Raw genomic sequence first — 24,679 nt, 5'->3', positions numbered from 1 at the left:
AGAGCGGAAGAAATAGAGGGGACCTGGAAGAGGCGTACAAAGAAAAGGGGGAAAAAGGGATGAGAGGGAGCAACGAAGGAAAGAAGAAAGGAGTAAAGGTAAGGCAGAAGGAATAGAGAGGAACTGGAAGTGAAGTAGAAAGAAGAGTGTAAAAAGGGATAAAAGGGTGCTACGACGGAAACAAGAAAGGAGTAAAGGTAGAGCGGAAGAAATAGAGGGGAAATGGAAGAGGAGTAGAAAGAAAAGTGGGAAAAAGGGATGAGAGGGAGCGAAGAAGCAAAGAAGAAAGGAGTCAAGTAGGAAGGAAAGGGGAGGAGGAGAGTGGGAAAAAGTAATGAAAGGGGCGACAAAGGAAAGAAATAAGGAATAAAGGTAGGGTGGAAGGAATAGAGAGTAACCGGAAGAGGAGTAGAAAGAAGATTGGGAAAAAGGCATGAAAGGGGCGACAAAGGAAAGAAGAAAGGAGTAAAGGTGGGGTGGGGGGAAGGTGGGGGCACAGAAATAATGAAGAAGGAAGGAAGGAATGGGACAGGCTATCGAGGAGAGGCACTGAGACGGGGAAGAAGCATGGACGGATGGAAGAGTGGAGGGGAGAGGAGAGATGGAGAGAAAGCATGAATGAGGATTATAGGTGAGAGAGGGGAGGAAGCAATGTATCAAGGAAGAGACAGAGAAGGAAGGAACGAGAGAGTGTACTCTGGCAGGAGAGAAAGACAGGAGGAGGAGAGAGAAAAGCAGGAACAAAGGAAGGATAGAAGAAACATGCGAAAAGATGAAGAAAGGAAGAATGCCCAAGAGAACACGTCAGAGCAAGAGGTAATGTGAATACTTTAGCAGCATTAAAGGTCTTCAGGCCATGTATACTTACAACATTTCTTACACAAAAGGCCCTGCAGAGGAGAGAAACAGAGGAAAAGGCGAGTTAATATTCATTCTCTGCACACATGCGAGGTCAGAGTGAGCAGCATCATTCCTGCAGCACTAGAAGAATTCTGCAGCTGAACATCAAGATGAAAAGGTTTGCTCTGAAAATAGGGAAATGTCGAACCTGCAGGAAACGTGCAACAGCAATATATGCAAAACACCCCGAAAAGGATCCTGGGAATGGGGGCCTCACTGAGAGAGACCGCAGGCAGCATGGTGTAAACTTCAGAAGCACCTCTCTTTACAGCCCACCTGGGATCGTGCACAACACCTATGCTGCCTGTTTCACAAAGAGATGCACTCCTGTGGGCGGGGCCAGAAGCCAGGATTGGTCTATTTTAAACATTCGAAACATCAGCTCTTGCAGACCACATCCAGACCTGAAACCGACACTAGAGGTCACCTTAGGACTCCATGATTTTATGAAGGGGCCTCGTTCCTCGAATCTCTGCCCTGACTTGCAATATCCTCATCGAACAAGGTAGGGGGTACTTTATCTCATATAGTAATGCTGCCTACTGCATCCAAGTCACGTCACGTGGCCCTTACACGGCCCACCACCCTCCTCTGATTCTAAGGGGCAGATTTACAAGCCCCTTGCGCCTCATTTACACCGCCGTTGCGTCACTTTAGTGACGCGACGGCGGCGCTAATCCTGCGGCATGGTGCGGGGTACTTACAATGTGACGCATCTGGGAGATGCGTCACGTTGTAAAGCCCTGCGCCACATGTAGGCGTTCCTGCGCAGGGGGGGGCGTTCCAGCGCAGGAACACCTCCTAAAAGTGGCTGAGTGAAATCTACAAGATTTCACTCAGTCACTTTTAGGCCCATGCTGCGTCAAAACCCTGCACCTGCCTGAAGCACGCTTAAGGATTGACGCAGCATTAACAAGATAGGGCCCCCCAGAGCATTGCTGGAGCTGCGTCGCGCTTGCGAGCCAACTCCAGCAATGCGCCACTTTTACGGCACAGATGCGTCACGCATCTGTGCCGTTTTGCCCCATGGTATGCCGCATTGTAAATGCGGTGCATCCATGGTGGCAGAGCTGTGGCGCACAATAACTGGCGCATCCCTGCTGATATGCAGGGATGCGCCAGTTATTGTAAATATGCCCCACTGTGTTTATCTCTTTGGTAAATGTCTCTGACGCAGCCCAAGGGTCTCTCCGCTGGTGTGTCCTTGTTTAGATAACTCTGTAACTTCTCAAGGGAAAGACGGAAGTGGGCGGTTCTTTCTCCGTGGACACACTCAGGACGTGTGGGAACTTTGTTTCCATCGACCTCTTACAATGTACTGCCTGACTATTTTAAAATCAAAATTGGTTTATTCCCAAATATTTACTGTAATAGTAGCATGCTGGGATACAAAGCAATGTCCTAATAAAGAAAGTTATAAATACATACCTAAGTACTGCTTTTATTGAAAAAATAAACATAAATACATGAAATATAAAAAGAGGCCCCTTGGACCTGGTGGCGGGGAGGATGTTCATAGACTCGCCCTGACCAATGGGGATTCAAGGGGGTCACATCTCGGTCGGTGCTGTAGGATGTAACGTTGGACTGGCGAGACCCTGAGTCCAAGGCAGGCTGGGAACCAGACGCCACCCTGGCAAGAATGTCCAAGACACCCCCACCCTTTCCACTCTCTTCTATCCCATCGCATTCTCTCTTTCACTCACTCTCTTTCACTCCCCTCCCTCCCCCCCCCCCCCCCCCCCCCGATCTCATGCTCCTGCTGTGCCTACTGTCATAAGCCCTGAGGAGCTGGGGAGAATAACCGAGGCACTTGCAGACCTGGAGCTTCACCAGCCAGGGGCAGTGCCCGGTGGGACAGATGGCCAGTCTAGGCCTGCCAGCCTCTACCATTAACTCCAGTGGTGCCACAAAGGAGTCCCCAGCTGTGCCCACTGCCATAGCCCTGGAGAGCTGGAGAGAATGACCCAGGTGGCTTCCAGCTGTAGGGCTTCACCCGCCAGGGGCAGTGCCCGGTGGGACAAATGGCCAGTCTAGGCCTGCCTGCCTCTACCATTCACTCCAGTGGTACCACAAATGAGTCCCCTGCTGTGCCCACTGCCATAAGCCTTGAGGAGCTGCGGAGAATAACCGAGGCAATTGCAGCCCTGGAGCTTCACCAGCCAGGGGCAGTGCCCGGTGAGACAGATGGCCAGTCTAGGTCTGCCAGCCTCCACCATTCCCTACAGTGGTACCATAAAGGAGTCCCCAGCTGTGCCCACGGCCATAAGCCCTGGGGAGCTGGAGAGAATGACCCAGGCGCCTTCCAGCCGTGGGACTTCACCCACCGAGGGCAGTGCTCGTGGGACACACTTCCAGTCTAGGCCAGCCGCCACCCTTCATTCCAGTCTGGTCATAAAAGAGTCCCCAGCTGTGCCCGCTACCATAAGCCCTGGGGAGCTGGTGAGAATGACCAGGCCACTTCCAGCCGTTGGGCTTCAATGCCAGGGGCAGTGCCCCACGGGACACACTGCCTGCCTAGGCACGCCTCCCCTCCACCCTTCTCTCCAGTGGTACCACAAAGAAGTTCCCTGCTGTGCCCGCAGCCATAAGCCATGGGGAGCTGTACAGAATGACCCAGGTGGCTTCCAGCCGTGGGGCTGCAACGCCAGGGGCAGTGCCCGTTGGGACACACTGCCTGCCTTTACCCTTCACTCCAGTGGTACCACAAAGAAGTTTCCTGCTGTGCCCGCTGGCATAAGCCATGGGGAGCTGTAGAGAATGACCCAGGTGGCTTCCAGCCGTTGGGCTTCAACACCAGGGGCAGTGCCCATTGGGACACACTGCCTGCCTTTACCCTTCACTCCAGTGGTACCACAAAGAAGTTCTCTGCTGTGCCCGCTGGCATAACCATGGGGAGCTGTAGAGAATGACCCAGGTGGCTTCCAGCCGTTGGGCTTCAACGCCAGGGGCAGTGCCCGTTGGGACACACTGCCTGCCTCTACCCTTCACTCCAGTGGTACCACAAAGCTCTCATGTTCCTCAGGTCCATGCATGAGTAGTTCATCCAGTCCAGGGTTTCCTTTACATTCTGGGACTCGCAGACCTGTTTTCAAATTAGAGAAACAATTGCAAAGAAAAAACCTGGACTGGATGAGTTACTCCCATGGAACTGGAAACTTGCGAGCACTGCAGCTGGTCCTGTTGTGAAGACTCAGCCGTTTATCTTTCCCCAGTTTTCACTTATATTGGATGCCTGGGTCTGTACTACATCCAGCAGGGTGCACTGGTCCAGTCTGAGCTGCAGTGCACCTTTAACTGGCTGCGCGTGGTACAGACCGTGGCAAGGTTCAGCTTTACTGCCACCTCGCATCTACCCTGGGAAGAGCGCATTGAGTGACTGCACCCACCTGCAGGGGGTGTCTGGAATGCCCTGCCTTTTCCCCTGCAATATATGGTGTGGGTACAGAGGCAAAGCATCTCGTCATTACATGGTTTCAAGCCTACACAAATTAGGGGTCGCCCCCTGCGGTCTCATCCTCACAGTATCTGCCCCAGCGTCATCTGTGTTACAGAACAGCCCATGCCAGCATCCGCGACCCTTGGGGCACTTTTTGTAATACGGCCCTAAATGCACAATTTTACCTGTGTGCCCTGACTGAGTTCTCTCTTAGGCATAGATGGCTCAGTGAGTGAAACACTCAGTTGTGACATCCACCATGATATGCAGATCCTGGACAGGCTGATCCTGACCTTCATCTTTCCAAGGTTGAACTGAGTGAGTACATGGCAGAAGTGCATTAAGAAGCCCTATTTAAGGAAAATACATAATTATGGATTCATGATATTATATTTCCAGCTCTAGTTCTTACACACGAAGGTGGGGTCACTCCCTCTCTTAGGTGCTCTGACGTCATTAAATACAGTTTTTCATGTTCCTACAGGTTTGCTAAAAGAGGCGAAGAGATCTTACACCGGGTACCCCTGGAAGATGGATTCTTGTGCGGGTAGAAGAATAAATGTCCAGTATTTGTAAAGCCCAAACAATTACCCGAAGGTGTCAAGGCCCGGGGGTCCTCGGAAAGATTAAGCGAGCTGCTGCCCAGAGTCACATGGTGCTGGGCTGATCTGCCGCAGGTATCAGGGATCGAACCATGAGCCCCGGGTTCCGGCATCAGTTGCCCTGGCCACTGCGCCACACCTCTTCCAGCACTGGTCCTTAAAACCTGTTCTTCCTTGTCATGTACGAGTTACCTGTGAGTAAACAGCTACTAGCTCGGAGAGCGCCAGTCTGGATAGAACCGTGTCCAACCGGACTTTGTCAGCGTCCGCGCCCAAAATAGGAGAGTTTTCTGGCTGCTTTTCTGAGCAGGCCAATCTCTCATTTAAAGGGTCTTGAAAAGAGTGAAACTTCCAGGGTTTATGATTCTCTTATCAACTGAAGCAACCGGTCAACCTGCTGCACTATTTCCCATGGCAAAACAACAAGTAGCGCGATGCACACCCACTCTCGCCACTGCACACCCACTCTCGCTACTGCACACCCACTCTCGCTACTGCACACCCACTCTCGCTACTGCACATCTTCTCTCGCTACTGCACACCTACTTTCGCTACTGCACACCCGCTCTCGCTACTGCACACCCGCTCTCGCTACTGCACACCCGCTCTCGCTACTGCACACCCACTCTCGCTACTGCACACCCACTCTCGCTACTGCACACCCACTCTCGCTACTGCACACCCACTCTCGCTACTGCACACCCGCTCTCGCTACTGCACACCTACTCTCGCTACTGCACACCCGCTCTCGCTACTGCACACCCACTCTCGCTACTGCACACCCACTCTCGCTACTGCACACCCACTCTCGCTACTGCACACCTACTCTCGCTACTGCACACCCACTCTCGCTACTGCACACCCGCTCTCGCTACTGCACACCCACTCTCGCTACTGCACACCCACTCTCGCTACTGCACACCTACTCTCGCTACTGTACACCCACTCTCGCTACTGCACACCCGCTCTCGCTACTGCACACCCACTCTCGCTAATGCACACCTACTCTCGCTACTGCACACCCGCTCTCGCTACTGCACACCCGCTCTCGCTACTGCACACCCACTCTCGCTACTGCACACCCACTCTCGCTACTGCACACCCACTCTCGCTACTGCACACCTACTCTCGCTACTGCACATCTACTCTCGCGACTGCACACCTACTCTCGCTACTGCACATCTACTCTCGCTACTGCACACCTACTCTCGCTACTGCACACCCACTCTCGCTACTGCACATCTACTCTCGCTACTGCACACCTACTCTCGCTACTGCACACCCACTCTCGCTACTGCACACCTACTCTCGCTACTGCACACCCACTCTCGCTACTGCACACCTACTCTCGCTACTGCACACCTACTCTCGCTACTGCACACCTACTCTCGCTACTGCACACCCACTCTCGCTACTGCACACCCGCTCTCGCTACTGCACACCTACTCTCGCTACTGCACACCCGCTCTCGCTACTGCACACCTCCTCTCGCTACTGCACACCCGCTCTCGCTACTGCACACCCACTCTCGCTACTGCACACCTACTCTCGCTACTGCACACCCACTCTCGCTACTGCACACCTACTCTCGCTACTGCACACCTACTCTCGCTACTGCACACCCGCTCTCGCTACTGCACACCCACTCTCGCTACTGCACACCTACTCTCGCTACTGCACACCCGCTCTCGCTACTGCACACCCACTCTCGCTACTGCACACCCACTCTCGCTACTGCACACCCACTCTCGCTACTGCACACCCACTCTCGCTACTGCACACCCACTCTCGCTACTGCACACCTACTCTCGCTACTGCACACCCACTCTCGCTACTGCACACCTACTCTCGCTACTGCACACCCGCTCTCGCTACTGCACACCCACTCTCGCTACTGCACACCTACTCTCGCTACTGCACACCCGCTCTCGCTACTGCACACCCACTCTCGCTACTGCACACCCACTCTCGCTACTGCACACCCACTCTCGCTACTGCACACCCACTCTCGCTACTGCACACCTACTCTCACTACTGCACACCCGCTCTCGCTACTGCACACCTACTCTCGCTACTGCACACCCGCTCTCGCTACTGCACACCCACTCTCGCTACTGCACACCCACTCTTGCTACTGCACACCCACTCTTGCTACTGCACACCCACTCTCGCTACTGCACACCTACTCTCGCTACTGCACATCTACTCTCGCAACTGCACACCTACTCTCGCTACTGCACATCTACTCTCGCTACTGCACACCTACTCTCGCTACTGCACACCCACTCTCGCTACTGCACATCTACTCTCGCTACTGCACACCTACTCTCGCTACTGCACACCCACTCTCGCTACTGCACACCTACTCTCGCTACTGCACACCCACTCTCGCTACTGCACACCTACTCTCGCTACTGCACACCTACTCTCGCTACTGCACACCTACTCTCGCTACTGCACACCCACTCTCGCTACTGCACACCCACTCTCGCTACTGCACACCCACTCTCGCTACTGCACACCTACTCTCGCTACTGCACACCCACTCTCGCTACTGCACACCTACTCTCGCTACTGCACATCTACTCTCGCTACTGCACACCCACTCTCGCTACTGCACACCTACTCTCGCTACTGCACACCTACTCTCGCTACTGCACACCCACTCTCGCTACTGCACACCTACTCTCGCTACTGCACATCTACTCTCGCTACTGCACATCTACTCTCGCTACTGCACACCTACTCTCGCTACTGCACACCAACTCTCGCTACTGCACACCCACTCTCGCTACTGCACACCCACTCTCGCTACTGCACACCCACTCTCGCTACTGCACACCCACTCTCGCTACTGCACACCCACTCTCGCTACTGCACACCTACTCTCGCTACTGCACACCCACTCTCGCTACTGCACACCCACTCTCGCTACTGCACACCCACTCTCGCCACTTGTTGTTTTGCCGTATCAAATTACCGTCCTCTTGCGAGTTTTTGCACCCATGAAAGAATTCAGATAACTAAAATAAAGTGAATGACTCTTCGATTTAAGAACAACGGATTGAAATAGAGACGACAGACACAGGAGTGTTTCTTTGTCACGTTCAGTGAACGATAATGAAGCATTTTCATGATGGACTTTAATCATTCTTTCAAAACAAATTTTCCTAATCTGTCTGAGGTCTACAGTTCTTGTGTGAATGTAATTTAAATGTCGATGTGATGTTTGTTCAATATTTTTGGTCTAGCTCTGAGGATACGGGACATAAGCGACGTAGGTTATGGAAGTATCGCAGTGGGTTGTGGGCAATGCAGTCGCCAATGCAAGTGGGAGGGATTTAATAATGATAGGTGCGTTGTTGAGTAGTTGGGAACCCTCGCGATAGTTGTAATTAGCTTGAGCACCTGGAGTTAATGCTTTGCTGCGGAGAGTATAAAAACTAGCCGGGAAGCACGTGTTTTCTTTGCTTCAAGGAGAAAAGAGATGCGTACGTTCATTTTTTTAAAAATCTAATGATGTTGAACACGCTTTTGTCAAATCAAGCTGGCAGCGAGAGAAGTTATGCAGTTTACTTACCTCGAAGGATTCACTTTTGTTTGTCACGGTAAGCGGAGCAAGGCAGCCTTTTTAGGGGCATTTCAAATATTTTCTGTCTAAGCAGGCCCACAGGTCAGTTAAACGTAAGGAGGGTCAGTGAAAGGAAGGTGAAGGTCGGGAGGTTGGAGGTGTTCAGAAGGCAGGTTCACAGATTCATTTTGCGTTTTGGAGGGAACAACTGGTGCGATTTTGCGCTTCCAACAGAATAATTGGTGTGGCTCAAACAAGTGGGGTGATTAATGTAGCATGTATTATCGACATTTTTTATAAACAACACAAGAGATGTGTCATTGAAAGGGAAGTTGAAGTCCGACAATGATGTTAATTTTTACAAATTTTTTGCATTGTAGATATCCCTGAAGAAGGGATTTAATCCCGAAATGCATTGGGTTATTCAATAAAATCGTGACATTTGGATACCATCTGGCCTCCTGTGTTTGAATGAACAATCCTCTATGTGAATGAAATGAGTAAAATGAATTGAAGATTATTAAAAAAAAAGGAGTAAAAAGCACAGGATTAATGGAAGAGTTTAAGAATAAGAAGAATATTTGGATTTAATTGATTGGACTCCTCATGGAATTAATGGCTGTGCTGCCGGTATTGGAGCTGCAATAGGTTCCTTAGTTTTTTGTACTATTTCCCATGCCATAAACAAGGCCTTTGAAATTATGTGGTACCGGAAGACCAAATTATGTGGCATTGTTACCCAGGTTATGCAGCAAGGTAAGGCAAATTACTGTTGTAAAAAGTAATGCACATTTTGTGGTATAGTATACACTTAAATGACATTTCGCAGCACGTTTTGTGACATTATTAATGTATTATCTAACTACTTTGACATATAAAACTGATACAAGATGCACCTAATCTCCAATGAAAATGTACAGCTTTCTGATGCAAGAAATCTACAGACGTACAGTGTTGTGCTACATTCTGGTCAAGTTCAAGGTATAGAAATATCATATATATACACACACATTCATCAGATCTTGTGTGCTGGTTATTCACTACAGCATTGGACTCCTTTGTGTTAACACTGCCTTTTTCATGCTCAAAAGGTAAGTCGTTTCTATCAAACATGCAAAGTTGCTCTCAGCAGAAAACCAACTTGCTTGTACAATAGTTACAAGGAGAGCTTTGTCCCAGGGTCTGCATCACAGCTATGTCTTAAAACTTGTCTTCGATGCTAAAATGTATGCACAACCATGGTAAAGATGGGCAGCACTACATCTGCGTTGTGTCATTGCAACTGTGGGCATTTCTTATTCAGATGTTTTGTGTGGGATGACTGCGAGAGGTTAAGTCACCCATTTTCGGTTCAGATGTTTTGTGTAGGATGACCGCGAGAGGTTAAGTCACCCATCTTCGGTTCAGATGTTTTGAGTGGGATGACTGCGTGAGGTTAAGTCACCCATTTTCGGTTCAGATGTTTTGTGTGGGATGACCGCGAGAGGTTAAGTCACCCATTTTCGGTTCAGATGTTTTGTGTGGGATGACCGCGAGAGGTTGTCACCCATTTTCGGTTCAGATGTTTTGTGTGGGATGACCGCAAGAGATTAAGTCACCCATTTTCGGTTCAGATGTTTTGTGTGGGATGACTGCGTGAGGTTAACTCACCCATTTTCGGTTCAGATGTTTTGTGTGGGATGACTGCGTGAGGTTAACTCACCCATTTTCGGTTCAGATGTTTTGTGTGGGATGACCGCGAGAGGTTAAGTCACCAGTTGCTCACAGTATACTTCCTTACTGTATACTAGTTTCTCTTTCTTTTAGGGAGGAAGTGTTCAGTGGAATCCACCCATTCATTGATATTGTACACTTTATGATTGGTGTGGAATACCTGTGCAGGGTTGTCACCCGTTGTTGCGGCACATGCATGTTTTGAGAGTGAGAGGACTGTGAGGGTGTGAGTCACCTGCTGCTGGCTGTACTTGGATGTTTTGTTGTGCGATGACTGTGAGGGCGTAAGTCACCCGCTGCTGGCTGTACTGGTGATGCTTTGTGTTTGGGATGACTGTGAGAGCGTAAGTCACCCGCTGCTGGTTGTACTGGTGATGCTTTGTGTTTGGGATGACTGTGAGGGCGTAAGTCACCCGCTGCGGGCTGTACTGGTGATGCTTTGTGTTTGGGATGACTGTGAGGGCGTAAGTCACCCGCTGCTGGCTGTACTTGGATGTTTTGTTGTGCGATGACTGCGAGGGCGTAAGTCACCCGCTGCTGGCTGTACTGGTGATGCTTTGTGTTTGGGATGACTGTGAGGGCGTAAGTCACCCGCTGCTGGTTTTACTGGTGATGCTTTGTGTTTGGGATGACTGTGAGGGCGTAAGTCACCCGCTGCGGGCTGTACTGGTGATGCTTTGTGTTTGGGATGACTGTGAGGGCGTAAGTCACCCGCTGCTGGCTGTACTGGTGATGCTTTGTGTTTGGGATGACTGTGAGGGCGTAAGTCACCCGCTGCTGGTTTTACTGGTGATGCTTTGTGTTTGGGATGACTGTGAGGGCGTAAGTCACCCGCTGCTGGCTGTACTGGTGATGCTTTGTGTTTGGGATGACTGTGAGGGCGTAAGTCACCCGCTGCGGGCTGTACTGGTGATGCTTTGTGTTTGGGATGACTGTGAGGGCGTAAGTCACCCGCTGCTGGCTGTACTGGTGATGCTTTGTGTTTGGGATGACTGTGAGGGCGTAAGTCACCCGCTGCTGGCTGTACTGGTGATGCTTTGTGTTTGGGATGACTGTGAGGGCGTAAGTCACCCGCTGCTGGCTGTACTGGTGATGCTTTGTGTTTGGGATGACTGTGAGGGCGTAAGTCACCCGCTGCTGGTTGTACTGGTGATGCTTTGTGTTTGGGATGACTGTGAGGGCGTAAGTCACCCGCTGCTGGCTGTACTGGTGATGCTTTGTGTTTGGGATGACTGTGAGGGCGTAAGTCACCCGCTGCTGGCTGTACTGGTGATGCTTTGTGTTTGTGATGACTGAGGGCGTAAGTCACCCGCTGCTGGCTGTACTGGTGATGCTTTGTGTTTGGGATGACTGTGAGGGCGTAAGTCACCCGCTGCTGGCTGTACTGGTGATGCTTTGTGTTTGGGATGACTGTGAGGGCGTAAGTCACCCGCTGCTGGCTGTACTGGTGATGCTTTGTGTTTGGGATGACTGTGAGGGCGTAAGTCACCCGCTGCTGGCTGTACTGGTGATGCTTTGTGTTTGGGATGACTGTGAGGGCGTAAGTCACCCGCTGCTGGCTGTACTGGTGATGCTTTGTGTTTGGGATGACTGTGAGGGCGTAAGTCACCCACTGCTGGTTGTACTGGTGATGCTTTGTGTTTGGGATGACTGTGAGGGCGTAAGTCACCCGCTGCTGGCTGTACTTGGATGTTTTGTTGTGCGATGACTGCGAGGGCGTAAGTCACCCGCTGCTGGCTGTACTGGTGATGCTTTGTGTTTGGGATGACTGTGAGGGCGTAAGTCACCCGCTGCTGGCTGTACTGGTGATGCTTTGTGTTTGGGATGACTGTGAGGGCGTAAGTCACCCGCTGCTGGCTGTACTGGTGATGCTTTGTGTTTGGGATGACTGTGAGGGCGTAAGTCACCCGCTGCTGGCTGTACTGGTGATGCTTTGTGTTTGGGATGACTGTGAGGGCGTAAGTCACCCGCTGCTGGCTGTACTGGTGATGCTTTGTGTTTGGGATGACTGCGAGGGCGTAAGTCACCCGCTGCTGGCTGTACTTGGATGTTTTGTTGTGCGATGACTGTGAAGGTATAAGTCACCAGGGGTATCATTTATGGGTGTGAGAGTTATTTGGTGGCTGATTGAGTGCGATACGGCTTTGATGGTGTGTGGGTTCTTGGTTATGTTTATGTTTTGGTAAGTGGTATTGTCTGCTGCACCACTTGTGAGTTGTTTTTTTCTCTGTGTCATGCCTTTCATGCTAGTTTGGCCAACTGGTGTGTTTCGTGGCATGTAGGTTTTGGTATGAGAGGTGGGGCGCGGTTGAGTGCGTAGTTTTCATTGTATGTTTTGCAAAGGTAGGAGATGTGGGTTACATCTTTTATTTAGTGCTTTTACATGCATGGTTGGAGTGTGGGCTGAGCAGCGGGGAGGCTGATCCTGCGGGGCTCATCATTGAAGCTTACAATAGAGCTTATCTTTGAAGCTTATTACTGGAACCTATTACTTATAATGAATCATCTTTCAGAACGTACCCCCGGCTTCAAGACCTCCTTTGTATTACAACACTTCCTTAACGTTTTTTTTGCTGGCTTGAAATCCCGCAAGACCCTCCTGCACATTGCTATGGTCTGGTCCAGAATGAGGCACAGATTTTTATGTCTCGCCTGACCCAGCGCATGCGCTGGTCTGGTGAGACTTATTGAGAGGGCTCCAAAAAGTGCTACCAGGCCAGCCTGGAGCTACAGTGTATGTGCGCGGGCACGCGCGCCTCGCTTTACCACGATTACTTTCACTTTAGCGGCCGCACGGCCGCTTTGATGTTTGATTGTGATCGCGATCACTTTTACTTTCACGGCCGATTTGCATAGCCAATAGGTCTCGCTTTTGGGATCTTATAAGTATTTAGTTATGCAACTGTTGCATGGCTAAACACTTATAAGGTCCCAAAGGTGAGACCTATTGGCTATGCCAATGCTTGTTTTTTGTTGTTGTAGTAGATTTTCTAATCCCCTGCAAATGTTAGAAAGTCCCTACAGATTCCGGAAGTGACCTGTCGCTGCATATACCTGCTGGAGGTGCAGTCAGAAAGTGCTGAGGATTGTGAGAGAGTCACGAGGAATGACTGCGGCCAAGGATGTAGTCCAAGCACACAGGGAGTACTGGATGACGCACTCATTGTCGTGGTAACCAAGCTGTGCCACTGATTGGCTGGAGCAGCAGCTGCTTGATGAGTCATTGTCGAGCTTCCTCCCTCCCTCACTCACTCACCCTCAGGACCTCCCAATCCTTCTGCATTGGACTCAGTGACGAGGAAAGAACCTGAGATCCGCCAACTGGAAGTCAGGAACACCATTTAGGAAGTCTTTGCCTGTGTAACACAATTACAAACGAGGGAAAGAGCCCACTATTGGTAGGGTTGGCCAAACAGGAAGTGCAGCCTACTCATTGGGAGTGAATTGTACAACAACGTTTGGACGAAAGATCTGCAACGTGAAATCTGACCAATAAGGTGAAACTTTGCAAAGGTTACAAACGTTGGAACTTCACGAAGTCGGAGAGTTTGCCTCCGTAGCAGTTTTAGTTAAAAAATAAAGCTCTAAGCCCTGGACGGCTGCCAGCTTGTGTCCTGAGACAGGCAGAAAAGCCTGCAATATTTTAAGCAAATTCACCAAACAGGTTTCTCCACCGAAAAGGAAAGTGCACCTGGAATTTAACAAAAGGAGAACTGGGAAACGTATTATTTGTACTTCTGTTTTTTAATACAGAGGGAGTTTCGTGTTTGCATATTCAGACGTCAGGTGCTCGGGTCAGAGGTGGAGTACAGACATGTATCCAGAGTTCATTCATATAAATACTGTGAACATTTGCGCAGGGATAGGTCTCAGCACATGATCAATAGCTATTTCCCCAACTAAACAAGCATTGGCATAGCCAATAGGTCTCGCTTTTGGGACCTTATAGGTATTTAGTTATGCAGCACAATATCCTTGGTGCAACAACATCAACTGTTGCATGGCTAAACACTTGTAAGGTCCCAAAAGCGAGACCTATTGGCTATGCCAATGCTTGTTTTTCAGTGGCAGATAAGTCAAAGGCCAATGATAATTAGGTAAGGTGCCAGCATCGACGTCATCATTCAGCTGAAAGTTCTAAAGTTCTCAGAAAGGCCAGAAAACATTTGCATTTCGAAGACACGCGCGCACCAGCGTCAGTGCAAGAAAGTATACCAAAATACCGTCAAAAGCGCTGGCGGCGGGAGTGAGAGCCTTAGAAAGAATATTTGCCGTATTTAAATTGTCCAGAGGAAGAATTTAAGAGGCCTGTGAATTCCCCAATCCCCCCCCCCCCCTGCATTTCATGTTTCAGCGACGCGCACAAGGCAATTACCTTTTGGTGTTTTGTAGTGAACTAATTTAAATAAAGCATGAACATGTCCCGTGGACTTCTGTCCCACGTAAAAGGAGTCAGTCCTAATTACCCAATTTGAGCCAACTCGTGCCATACCTTGAAGATGCCCCTGCACGTGCCCCTCCAAACGACACCCTCATGGCGGAGTAGTGAAAGGCGCTGCAGTACCAATTAGAAAATTGTGCGCTATGCAAATTAGAATTAAAATCAGCAACTTCATGGAAAGCTTGACTCAGAGTAATGAAGTCTACGGGCAATCGAAACACTTTAATATATAACAATGTTTGTTTCGCATGGTTAAGCTTGGAATGGTAGCCAGGTCAGGTGCAAAGTCGCTTTATTGCTAGATGCTACAGTGAGACGTTATTCCGCACACTTCATCTTTGGAAGTTAAAAAAAAAATTGCCTATGGCACTAAACTCTCATGAAACTATTCAAGGCCCTAATTTGTCTGTGTTCTAAAATGTGTATTCATGCACACCCTCTAAGGTGGACGGTAATGATTCCAGAGCGTCAAATCTGTATATCGTGGCGGCTCAGGAGCAACATTAAGGAATATTTCATGTCCTGTTGAAAGCATATGACGGCACGGAATAAAATGAAACTGATGCGGTCGCGGGAAGAAAATAAAAGTGAGCGGGCGCGCGTCTGCGAAAGTGATAGCAGGGACGCGCTCTGTGGTGGGGGAGGGGCAGAGCGAGGCGCTTGGGAGAGCGCTGCAAGGCTGTATGAGCCATGACGGCCAGACAGAGAAAAGAAAGATGGCAGCTGTGCGCGTGCACGCGCTCATGAACTCACGCTTCAGGCCAGGAAAAGCTCTGGTAGCACTTTAAAAATCCACTAACTAAATGTCTCGCAGAGCAGCACATGCGCTGGCTCAGGCGAGACCTAAAAAGGACTAACTTTAAAGATGAAAGTCTAAGTGAGCCCTGCCATGCGTAATCTGTAGACACCATACAGATCCCATGTGCAACTAAGTACATTCTGAGAGTTTGGTTTCATTGAACTAACTGCATCACAAGCCCCAGAACATTCTATTTGTGGTAAGTTCAGGTCTTGAAATATGGTGTCATCGATGACAGAATCCTAGGGTGAACCTAGATGTACAGTAAATTCTTAGATTTGCAGATCAAACCACTTTGCATTCTGGTATCTCACTCTTGATAAGGGTGAACTTAAGATCTCTGGGAGTGTAATGTCAAAAAGGTAGCAAAATCCATTTATAAACATTACTGATCCCGGCATTCACTCCTATATGGAAAACGTACAGTAAACTACGCACGGCTATTCCACCAGACCATGGGGCATATTAACAAGGGCCTTATCTCTGCTTTTTGGGGTTTAAAAGCCAAAAAAGCGGAGATAGGCCGATAATCTTATCTACAAGGGGATGCTAACATGCATTAGCGCATGTTAGCACCCGTTTTCCCGAAGCCTCGCTTCGCATCTCTAATGAGATACAAAGTGGGCATCACTCGGCGTACCCCTGACAGACTACCTTGTAAATTATCACTAAATACACATCGCGATATTTACAAGGTGTGTAGGAAGGTGGATATCTGACTATGGTTACCCCCAAATTTTTGCCTAGTGTCTAGCTGGTTTTTCGACTTAGTTGGCCTGAGATCCTGCCATTCAGGCTCTCAGGCTATCTGCTCTCTCTGTAAAATGGACTCCATGTACCCTAGGTACATACCCAATTGGTTGGATCACCCTGTCAGCCCCTGTACCAGTGTACACTAGGTACCCAGGGCATTGGTGTACCCAAGGCCTGCCAAGGGCTGCAACATGTATTATGCCACCCCAGGCTTGGCCTAACAATTTGACACAACTGGCTGATCACTCAGCTGGGGTAAGTTGGTGTAATCACCTCTTACTTAGGTGTAGTATACCTATACCTAACCTTAAATGGGACACCTGGTAACCTATAAGTCACTCCTATGGCAGGCCTTAACAATCCTGAAGGCAGAGTGCTTGGTTCCATGTGAGATGGTGCTCTGGCATGAGCTGAGCCTGTCTGCAGTGGTCGGAACAACTTCCTTCTACTGTTTCCAGATATCGTCATACCATATACTCTTAAGTGCATTATGAACCTCGCGGTTAAATGCTATCTTTGGTTTGGCTTTATCAAAACATGTCGAGTAAGGTGTCATACGAATTGGAATACTAACCCCTCGCCAATTCTGGCGACGGGGTTAGCATTCCACCCTTCTAGAGGGACACGACATGTACAGTGCCTGAAACCCGGGTAAAATCAGACATAGCCTCAGCTCCACAAAATGGATGCTGCCACCACAGACACAAGTCTGCCCTCCTGCTGCTGGGAGTCCTTCCAGCTTGGGAGGTGTGGACAAAGGGTTTCCTGCCAGGGGAGGTGCGTGCACCACCCCAGACAGGATTTTGTGTATTGGTCAGGTAGGGCTTGAAAGAAACCAGACATGCCTGTGGCTCACAAGGAGCCTCGGTGCATATGCCAGTTCAAACCGGTCCTGGGGCACACCAGTCCCGGGCCTGGGGCGAGCTGGACAAAGGATTGGGGGTGTAACCACCCCCCTTCCTGGTCCCACCCATAGGGAGGGACCTAGCAGGTAGTCCGGCCCCTAGAATCCGAATAAAGGTAGGAGCTGTGTCCTAAGACTTCAGACATCCTGGAATCAACTTGAAACTAAGAAGAAGACGGGAACTTCGACATTCTGCTGCACAGAAGACTGAAGAAAATCTCCCCTGTGGTCAGGGAGTGACCACCTTGCTAACGCAAGCACCATCCAGCGAATCACCGTCTGCTTTGCCGCCGCCTCCCGCCGGAGCCCGAGCCCAGAGACTGACAAGACCTGGACCTCCAGACCTCTCACCGCCCGATCCACAGTCCCTGCAAAGAGGAGACCCGTGGAGGCACCAAGACACGTGGAGCCAGCCATCTTGGAACGACTACGACAAGCTGACCAGTGCAACAACCGAGGCTCCCTCCAAGTTGTGCTTTGGGTCCTGAGAAGCCCAACCCTCGAGCAGCATCTGCACCAAAGGTGAGCCCTCCAGCATCTCCACGATCTGCGTGGGGCCCTTCTGCATTTTGCCACTCGACGCGCCTAACCGGTTGCTGGCCCGCTGGCTAGTGGCCATCTTGGCGACGAAATCTACGACAAACACCGCTGGTCTGGTTGCTCCAGACTGGCCCTTGCTCCCCTCCAAAGGAGCAATCCCTCTGACCTTGCTGGTCAGAACCAACAGCTGATTTCCGAATCCTCCTACAATTGCTTTTGCCAAGGCTTGTTTGCTTCGATCAAGTCGCCGACACCGCCGACAGCGAGAGCCTGCGTGGGACAGCTCGTGACTCGACTCCTGGACGTCGTCGACCTTCAGGGACCACGTGGCTGCAGAGTCAAGCTACACCTTCCTTCCTGTTTGCACCCGACATCGCCTGGTACCCACCTGGTGCCACGCTGGTCACTGGCTAGTGACTGTGAACACTGTCCCCTCTGCTTACAGGTCTTCAACATCTCCGATCCACTCTTGGATCCACTGCATCTCTCCCGGACCGACCGCCTGCAGCATCTTTGTCCCAGGCTCAACGGAACAGATAGAAGAAACCCGACGCACTTTGAGGCCTATGCACCCGCTTCCTGTGGGTGAGGTAAAGCTGGTACTCCGGTGCCCATGTGTAGTAATACATCTCTAGTGCCTGTGTTCCAAATCTTAAGTTCCTAGTCAACCCGGAAGATCTCTTTTGCAGTAACTTTGTACTTTTTACGCACCCATTGAAACCTACGGGAGCACGCGTGTGACTATTTGCTCTGCACACGCCACCCGTGGACCTCCTGGTCACTAACTGACGTTAGCTCCTTGTAGGCCCAGCGATTCTAGAGGCCCTAGGCCTTTTCCCTTTTCTGTTCGTGGTACTTATACCACTATTTTAGTATATGGTTTGAGTGGCCACCAGGGCCTATCCATATAAAGTGCAACTTCTGTGTATTCTGTGATAATCTTGTTTGACGATTTGTGCTCCTGTGCTCATAAAGAGACTAGGGGTTACTTTGATAAATAAATACATATATATTTTGAGTATATATCTGTGTGGTGTCCTTTCATTGGTATAAAAGGGGGTTGCTATTGGTAAAACAGCTTGCTTAACACGCTTCACGAGTTTAGCCTCAAAGACTGCTTAGCCTACGCTACCACTAGGGCAGCTAGTCCGAAAAGGTTGACTTACAACCACACCATAAGGGTTGCTTGGCATGGTACAAGGTGATCACTTTAACTAGTGAGCATCATATACCAGGCCAACTTCTCACATTGGTGAGCAGCGGTTGGATTTGAGCTTGCTGTGTTTTACCATTGTAATCTCTTGGTTACCAATTGAAAGATCACATAGGTACCTGTAGGTACATATAAAACAAGATTAGATATACATAAGTTCTACTGAACTTAGTTGTTGTAGAGCAAAGGGAGTAGCACACCCTGACTACAACTACTAGATAGGTTTAGTAGGTAAACCCAAGTGTAGGTAGATTGCAACACATCCACCCACACTTAAGAGCAATGGCCGGGGCAGAGGGGTCCACTGTACCCATCTCTGTTGAGAGTGACCCCCAGAGGGCACCATCCAGCTTTGCTACCCTTAATCAGAATGAGCTCAGGCATTTGGCAACTCTTAGAGGCCTTAAACAGCCCAAGAACCCAAACTCTGCTGAGCTCAGAGAGCTCTTACAGAATGATGAGAATCAGAGAGCACTCAAGAAAGCTTCCCAGTTAGCCCCCTTAGGGACAGGAACAGGAGGCCCCCCTTCTGAAGATGCCACTGAAGTACCCCTTCCCAATAGTCACCCCTTAGATGGGATGCCTACCACAGAGGAAGAAAGTGATGGGGATACAAATGTGAGTGGGGATGAAGGGAGAACTAGCCCAGTGCCAAGTGTTATACTTGGCCCAGCTAAACTAAGGCTATTGGGGACTGACAGTGGGTTCACCCCATTGGATCTCCCCAGTGGACTTAACACAGGGCTTGGAAGGCAAAGGAATCGCTCAGGTGACTCCAATGCTTCCCATGGCTCTAGAGGCTCTCAAGGTCACTCCAGAAGGAGACTGACCACCCCTCAGAGGAGGGAACATGAGGCCAGAATGCAGGAAGTCCAGCTGAGGATCAGGAAGCAGGAGCTAGAAGTAGCCCTGATGGAAGAAAAACTGAGCAAGGCTAGGCAGCATAGAGAGAGTGGGTCTATACCCACTGGTGGCAGCAATGTCCCTAGGGACAAAGATAGGGTCTTTGACAATAGGAACCTGTCCAAGATTGTGCCCCCCTACAAAAGTGGGGATGACATCCACAAATGGATGACTGCTCTTGAGAGAGCCTGCAAAGTGCAGCAGGTTCCTGAAGACCAGTGGGCAGCAATCTTATGGCTCTCCTTTGAGGGGAGAGGCAGAGATAGACTCCTCACTGTTAGAGAAGAGGATGTCAGAAATTACAGAGTCCTGAAGAGTGTCCTAGTTGATGGGTTAGGCTTAACCACTGAACAGTACAGGTTAATGTTCAGAGACACCCAGAAGACACAGACTCAGGACTGGTCTGAATATGTGGAATGTGCCACTAAGGCTTTGGAGGGTTGGTTGCTGGGAAGTAAGGTGTCTGATTATACAGGATTGTACAATTTGATGATGAGAGAGCAGATTTTAAGTAATTGTCAAAACCAGCTTCTCCATCAACACCTGGTAGACTCAGATTTGACCTCTCCCCAAGAATTGGGAAAGAGGGCAGATAAATGGGTCAGGACCAGGATCAGGCCTAAAAACCAGGGTGGTGACCAAAAGAAAGATACCACCAAGCCTCAAGAGAAGGGTGGGGATAAAGAAAAAGAGAAACCTTCCTCAGGGCCCCAAAACTCCACACAGGGTGGTGGGTCCCAAGCTCCCTCCTCTACCACAGCTAAAAAGCCCTACTGCCATGAGTGTAAAACTCCTGGGCATTGGAAAACTGACAGCGGTTGCCCAAGGGCTAAAAACAAAACTGTTCCTCCAATTACTCCTGTCACACCACCTATTACTGTCAGCAGTAATCCCCCAGGTGGTGGGAGTGCCCCCAGAAATCTGGGTGGGTTTACTTGGGGAACACAGGGGGACCCTGGCTTAGCCAATTCCCCTACAGCAACCACTCTTGTCTGTGATGGTGGCATGGGGTTTGCCAACTTCACTGCCTGTCCCAACACTTTGGGTAGGTACAGACAGGAGCCCTACATCAATGGTACAAAAGCTGAGGCCTACAGAGACACTGGGGCTAGCATCACAATGGTGGCCCATTGGCTAGTTCCCTCTGAGCAGCTTTTGCCTGGTTTCTCTTACCAGGTAACTAACATTGATGGCAAACAGAACAGTCATCCCATGGCAGAGGTATGTCTCAGCTGGGGAGGGGTCACTGGCCCTAAAAGGGTAGCAGTGTCCCCAACCTTGCCTGTAGACTGCTTACTGGGGAATGACTTAGAACTCTCAGCTTGGGCTGGAGTTGAACAAGACACCCATTCTAAAATGGTAGGCCTTTCACAAAAGGGTAGGGGGGTTGTGCCATTCACAACCCCTGTCCAAATAGATTTCCTCCCTGAAAAGGTTGGAAGGGCAGTGGTAGCCACAGCCCAGGCACAGACAGACTTCCCTGTAGGGACTGGCAGAGCTGTGACAGTCACAGCTCAAACACAAACTGAGTGCCCCCCTGAAAAGGTTGGCAAGGCTGTAATGGTCTCAGCCTATACTCAGACTGACATAGGTGTAGTGAAGCCTGAAACAATGGATCACTCCACACAAACTGAGAGTAGTGGGGAGGAAGAAAAGTCTCCCTCTCCCCAGACATTAGGAAAAGGTCAGCCTCCTCAGGGATCTGACCTCACCCCTTGTGAAGGAACTGCCCCAGAGGTAGCCAGGCCTGGCCTGGCAGAGCCTCTGATGTCAGTGGCCCCTTCCAAGGTGGGATCCAGTCTGGTGCAGGTAGCCTGCCTCTCTCTACCCTGCCTCAGTCAGCCCAGGGCTGCAGAGGTCAGGGAGGCCAGTGGACCCCCAGAGGGCCCCTGTCCACAAGAACCCCCCCATCAAAAGAATGAGGATTGCCTGGCTAGTAGCCCTAGTCAGGTGATGGGTAAAAACATTCCTGAGGGATCTCCTTTACAGGTAGTTAGGGACCTCCCCCAGGGGGATTCTGTTGGGCACAGGCAAACATGGGACCTTAGGGCCCCAAACCTGACCTGTCCCTCCAGTAAGCCCACAAAAGGGACCCAGCCTCCAGCTTTAGGTAGCCAGAGGCTGACCCTGAGAGCACAGTGCAACTCAGTTAAAGAAAGAAAGGCATCCATGGTGGAGGATGATTGGAGGAAGCTGAGGCCTCACTTTGAGGACACTCACTTCAGTACTCCATCTCAACACCAGCCTTTTACTTTGCCAAGACACACCACAGGTAGAGATTCCCTATGGTGGAGACCCTCTGATACCCTTAGGGTGAGGGATTGCTTAGTGGACCATGAGACAGGGGGTAACCATGCCAGTGCTGGTTCCTCCTTATATGGCCACTTGGGCAATATAGGCTTACCTGGTCAAGGTCAGCCATATCTCCCTTCGTTTGGGGGGGGGTTGTGTAGGAAGGTGGATATCTGACTATGGTTACCCCCAAATTTTTGCCTAGTGTCTAGCTGGTTTTTCGACTTAGTTGGCCTGAGATCCTGCCATTCAGGCTCTCAGGCTATCTGCTCTCTCTGTAAAATGGACTCCATGTACCCTAGGTACATACCCAATTGGTTGGATCACCCTGTCAGCCCCTGTACCAGTGTACACTAGGTACCCAGGGCATTGGTGTACCCAAGGCCTGCCAAGGGCTGCAACATGTATTATGCCACCCCAGGCTTGGCCTAACAATTTGACACAACTGGCTGATCACTCAGCTGGGGTAAGTTGGTGTAATCACCTCTTACTTAGGTGTAGTATACCTATACCTAACCTTAAATGGGACACCTGGTAACCTATAAGTCACTCCTATGGCAGGCCTTAACAATCCTGAAGGCAGAGTGCTTGGTTCCATGTGAGATGGTGCTCTGGCATGAGCTGAGCCTGTCTGCAGTGGTCGGAACAACTTCCTTCTACTGTTTCCAGATATCGTCATACCATATACTCTTAAGTGCATTATGAACCTCGCGGTTAAATGCTATCTTTGGTTTGGCTTTATCAAAACATGTCGAGTAAGGTGTCATACGAATTGGAATACTAACCCCTCGCCAATTCTGGCGACGGGGTTAGCATTCCACCCTTCTAGAGGGACACGACATGTACAGTGCCTGAAACCCGGGTAAAATCAGACATAGCCTCAGCTCCACAAAATGGATGCTGCCACCACAGACACAAGTCTGCCCTCCTGCTGCTGGGAGTCCTTCCAGCTTGGGAGGTGTGGACAAAGGGTTTCCTGCCAGGGGAGGTGCGTGCACCACCCCAGACAGGATTTTGTGTATTGGTCAGGTAGGGCTTGAAAGAAACCAGACATGCCTGTGGCTCACAAGGAGCCTCGGTGCATATGCCAGTTCAAACCGGTCCTGGGGCACACCAGTCCCGGGCCTGGGGCGAGCTGGACAAAGGATTGGGGGTGTAACCACCCCCCTTCCTGGTCCCACCCATAGGGAGGGACCTAGCAGGTAGTCCGGCCCCTAGAATCCGAATAAAGGTAGGAGCTGTGTCCTAAGACTTCAGACATCCTGGAATCAACTTGAAACTAAGAAGAAGACGGGAACTTCGACATTCTGCTGCACAGAAGACTGAAGAAAATCTCCCCTGTGGTCAGGGAGTGACCACCTTGCTAACGCAAGCACCATCCAGCGAATCACCGTCTGCTTTGCCGCCGCCTCCCGCCGGAGCCCGAGCCCAGAGACTGACAAGACCTGGACCTCCAGACCTCTCACCGCCCGATCCACAGTCCCTGCAAAGAGGAGACCCGTGGAGGCACCAAGACACGTGGAGCCAGCCATCTTGGAACGACTACGACAAGCTGACCAGTGCAACAACCGAGGCTCCCTCCAAGTTGTGCTTTGGGTCCTGAGAAGCCCAACCCTCGAGCAGCATCTGCACCAAAGGTGAGCCCTCCAGCATCTCCACGATCTGCGTGGGGCCCTTCTGCATTTTGCCACTCGACGCGCCTAACCGGTTGCTGGCCCGCTGGCTAGTGGCCATCTTGGCGATGAAATCTACGACAAACACCGCTGGTCTGGTTGCTCCAGACTGGCCCTTGCTCCCCTCCAAAGGAGCAATCCCTCTGACCTTGCTGGTCAGAACCAACAGCTGATTTCCGAATCCTCCTACAATTGCTTTTGCCAAGGCTTGTTTGCTTCGATCAAGTCGCCGACACCGCCGACAGCGAGAGCCTGCGTGGGACAGCTCGTGACTCGACTCCTGGACGTCGTCGACCTTCAGGGACCACGTGGCTGCAGAGTCAAGCTACACCTTCCTTCCTGTTTGCACCCGACATCGCCTGGTACCCACCTGGTGCCACGCTGGTCACTGGCTAGTGACTGTGAACACTGTCCCCTCTGCTTACAGGTCTTCAACATCTCCGATCCACTCTTGGATCCACTGCATCTCTCCCGGACCGACCGCCTGCAGCATCTTTGTCCCAGGCTCAACGGAACAGATAGAAGAAACCCGACGCACTTTGAGGCCTATGCACCCGCTTCCTGTGGGTGAGGTAAAGCTGGTACTCCGGTGCCCATGTGTAGTAATACATCTCTAGTGCCTGTGTTCCAAATCTTAAGTTCCTAGTCAACCCGGAAGATCTCTTTTGCAGTAACTTTGTACTTTTTACGCACCCATTGAAACCTATGGGAGCACGCGTGTGACTATTTGCTCTGCACACGCCACCCGTGGACCTCCTGGTCACTAACTGACGTTAGCTCCTTGTAGGCCCAGCGATTCTAGAGGCCCTAGGCCTTTTCCCTTTTCTGTTCGTGGTACTTATACCACTATTTTAGTATATGGTTTGAGTGGCCACCAGGGCCTATCCATATAAAGTGCAACTTCTGTGTATTCTGTGATAATCTTGTTTGACGATT

At 50.5% G+C, this 24,679-nt stretch overlaps 1 protein-coding gene across 2 annotated transcripts in view; it reads right to left on the bottom strand.

Moving 5' to 3' along the window:
* The window catches only part of IL17RC (interleukin 17 receptor C), a 249,876-nt gene that overhangs the window by 150,435 nt on the left and 74,762 nt on the right, over positions 1–24,679 (bottom strand). Inside the window, exon 2 of one of the 2 annotated variants that reach the window (XM_085624288.1) lies at positions 869–890. The exons of the other annotated variant lie outside the window; for it this stretch is intronic. Coding sequence (XP_085480414.1) covers positions 869–890 — 22 coding nt within the window. The remainder of the gene's footprint in view (positions 1–868; positions 891–24,679) is intronic. 2 annotated transcript variants of the gene reach the window in all.

The sequence above is a fragment of the Triturus cristatus genome, chromosome 9 (assembly GCF_964204655.1).
Source record: "Triturus cristatus chromosome 9, aTriCri1.1, whole genome shotgun sequence".
In the NCBI taxonomy this organism is placed as follows: Eukaryota; Metazoa; Chordata; class Amphibia; order Caudata; family Salamandridae; genus Triturus; species Triturus cristatus.
Note: the sequence above shows the minus strand (reverse complement) of the source record. Positions and strands in the feature narration are given on the sequence as shown.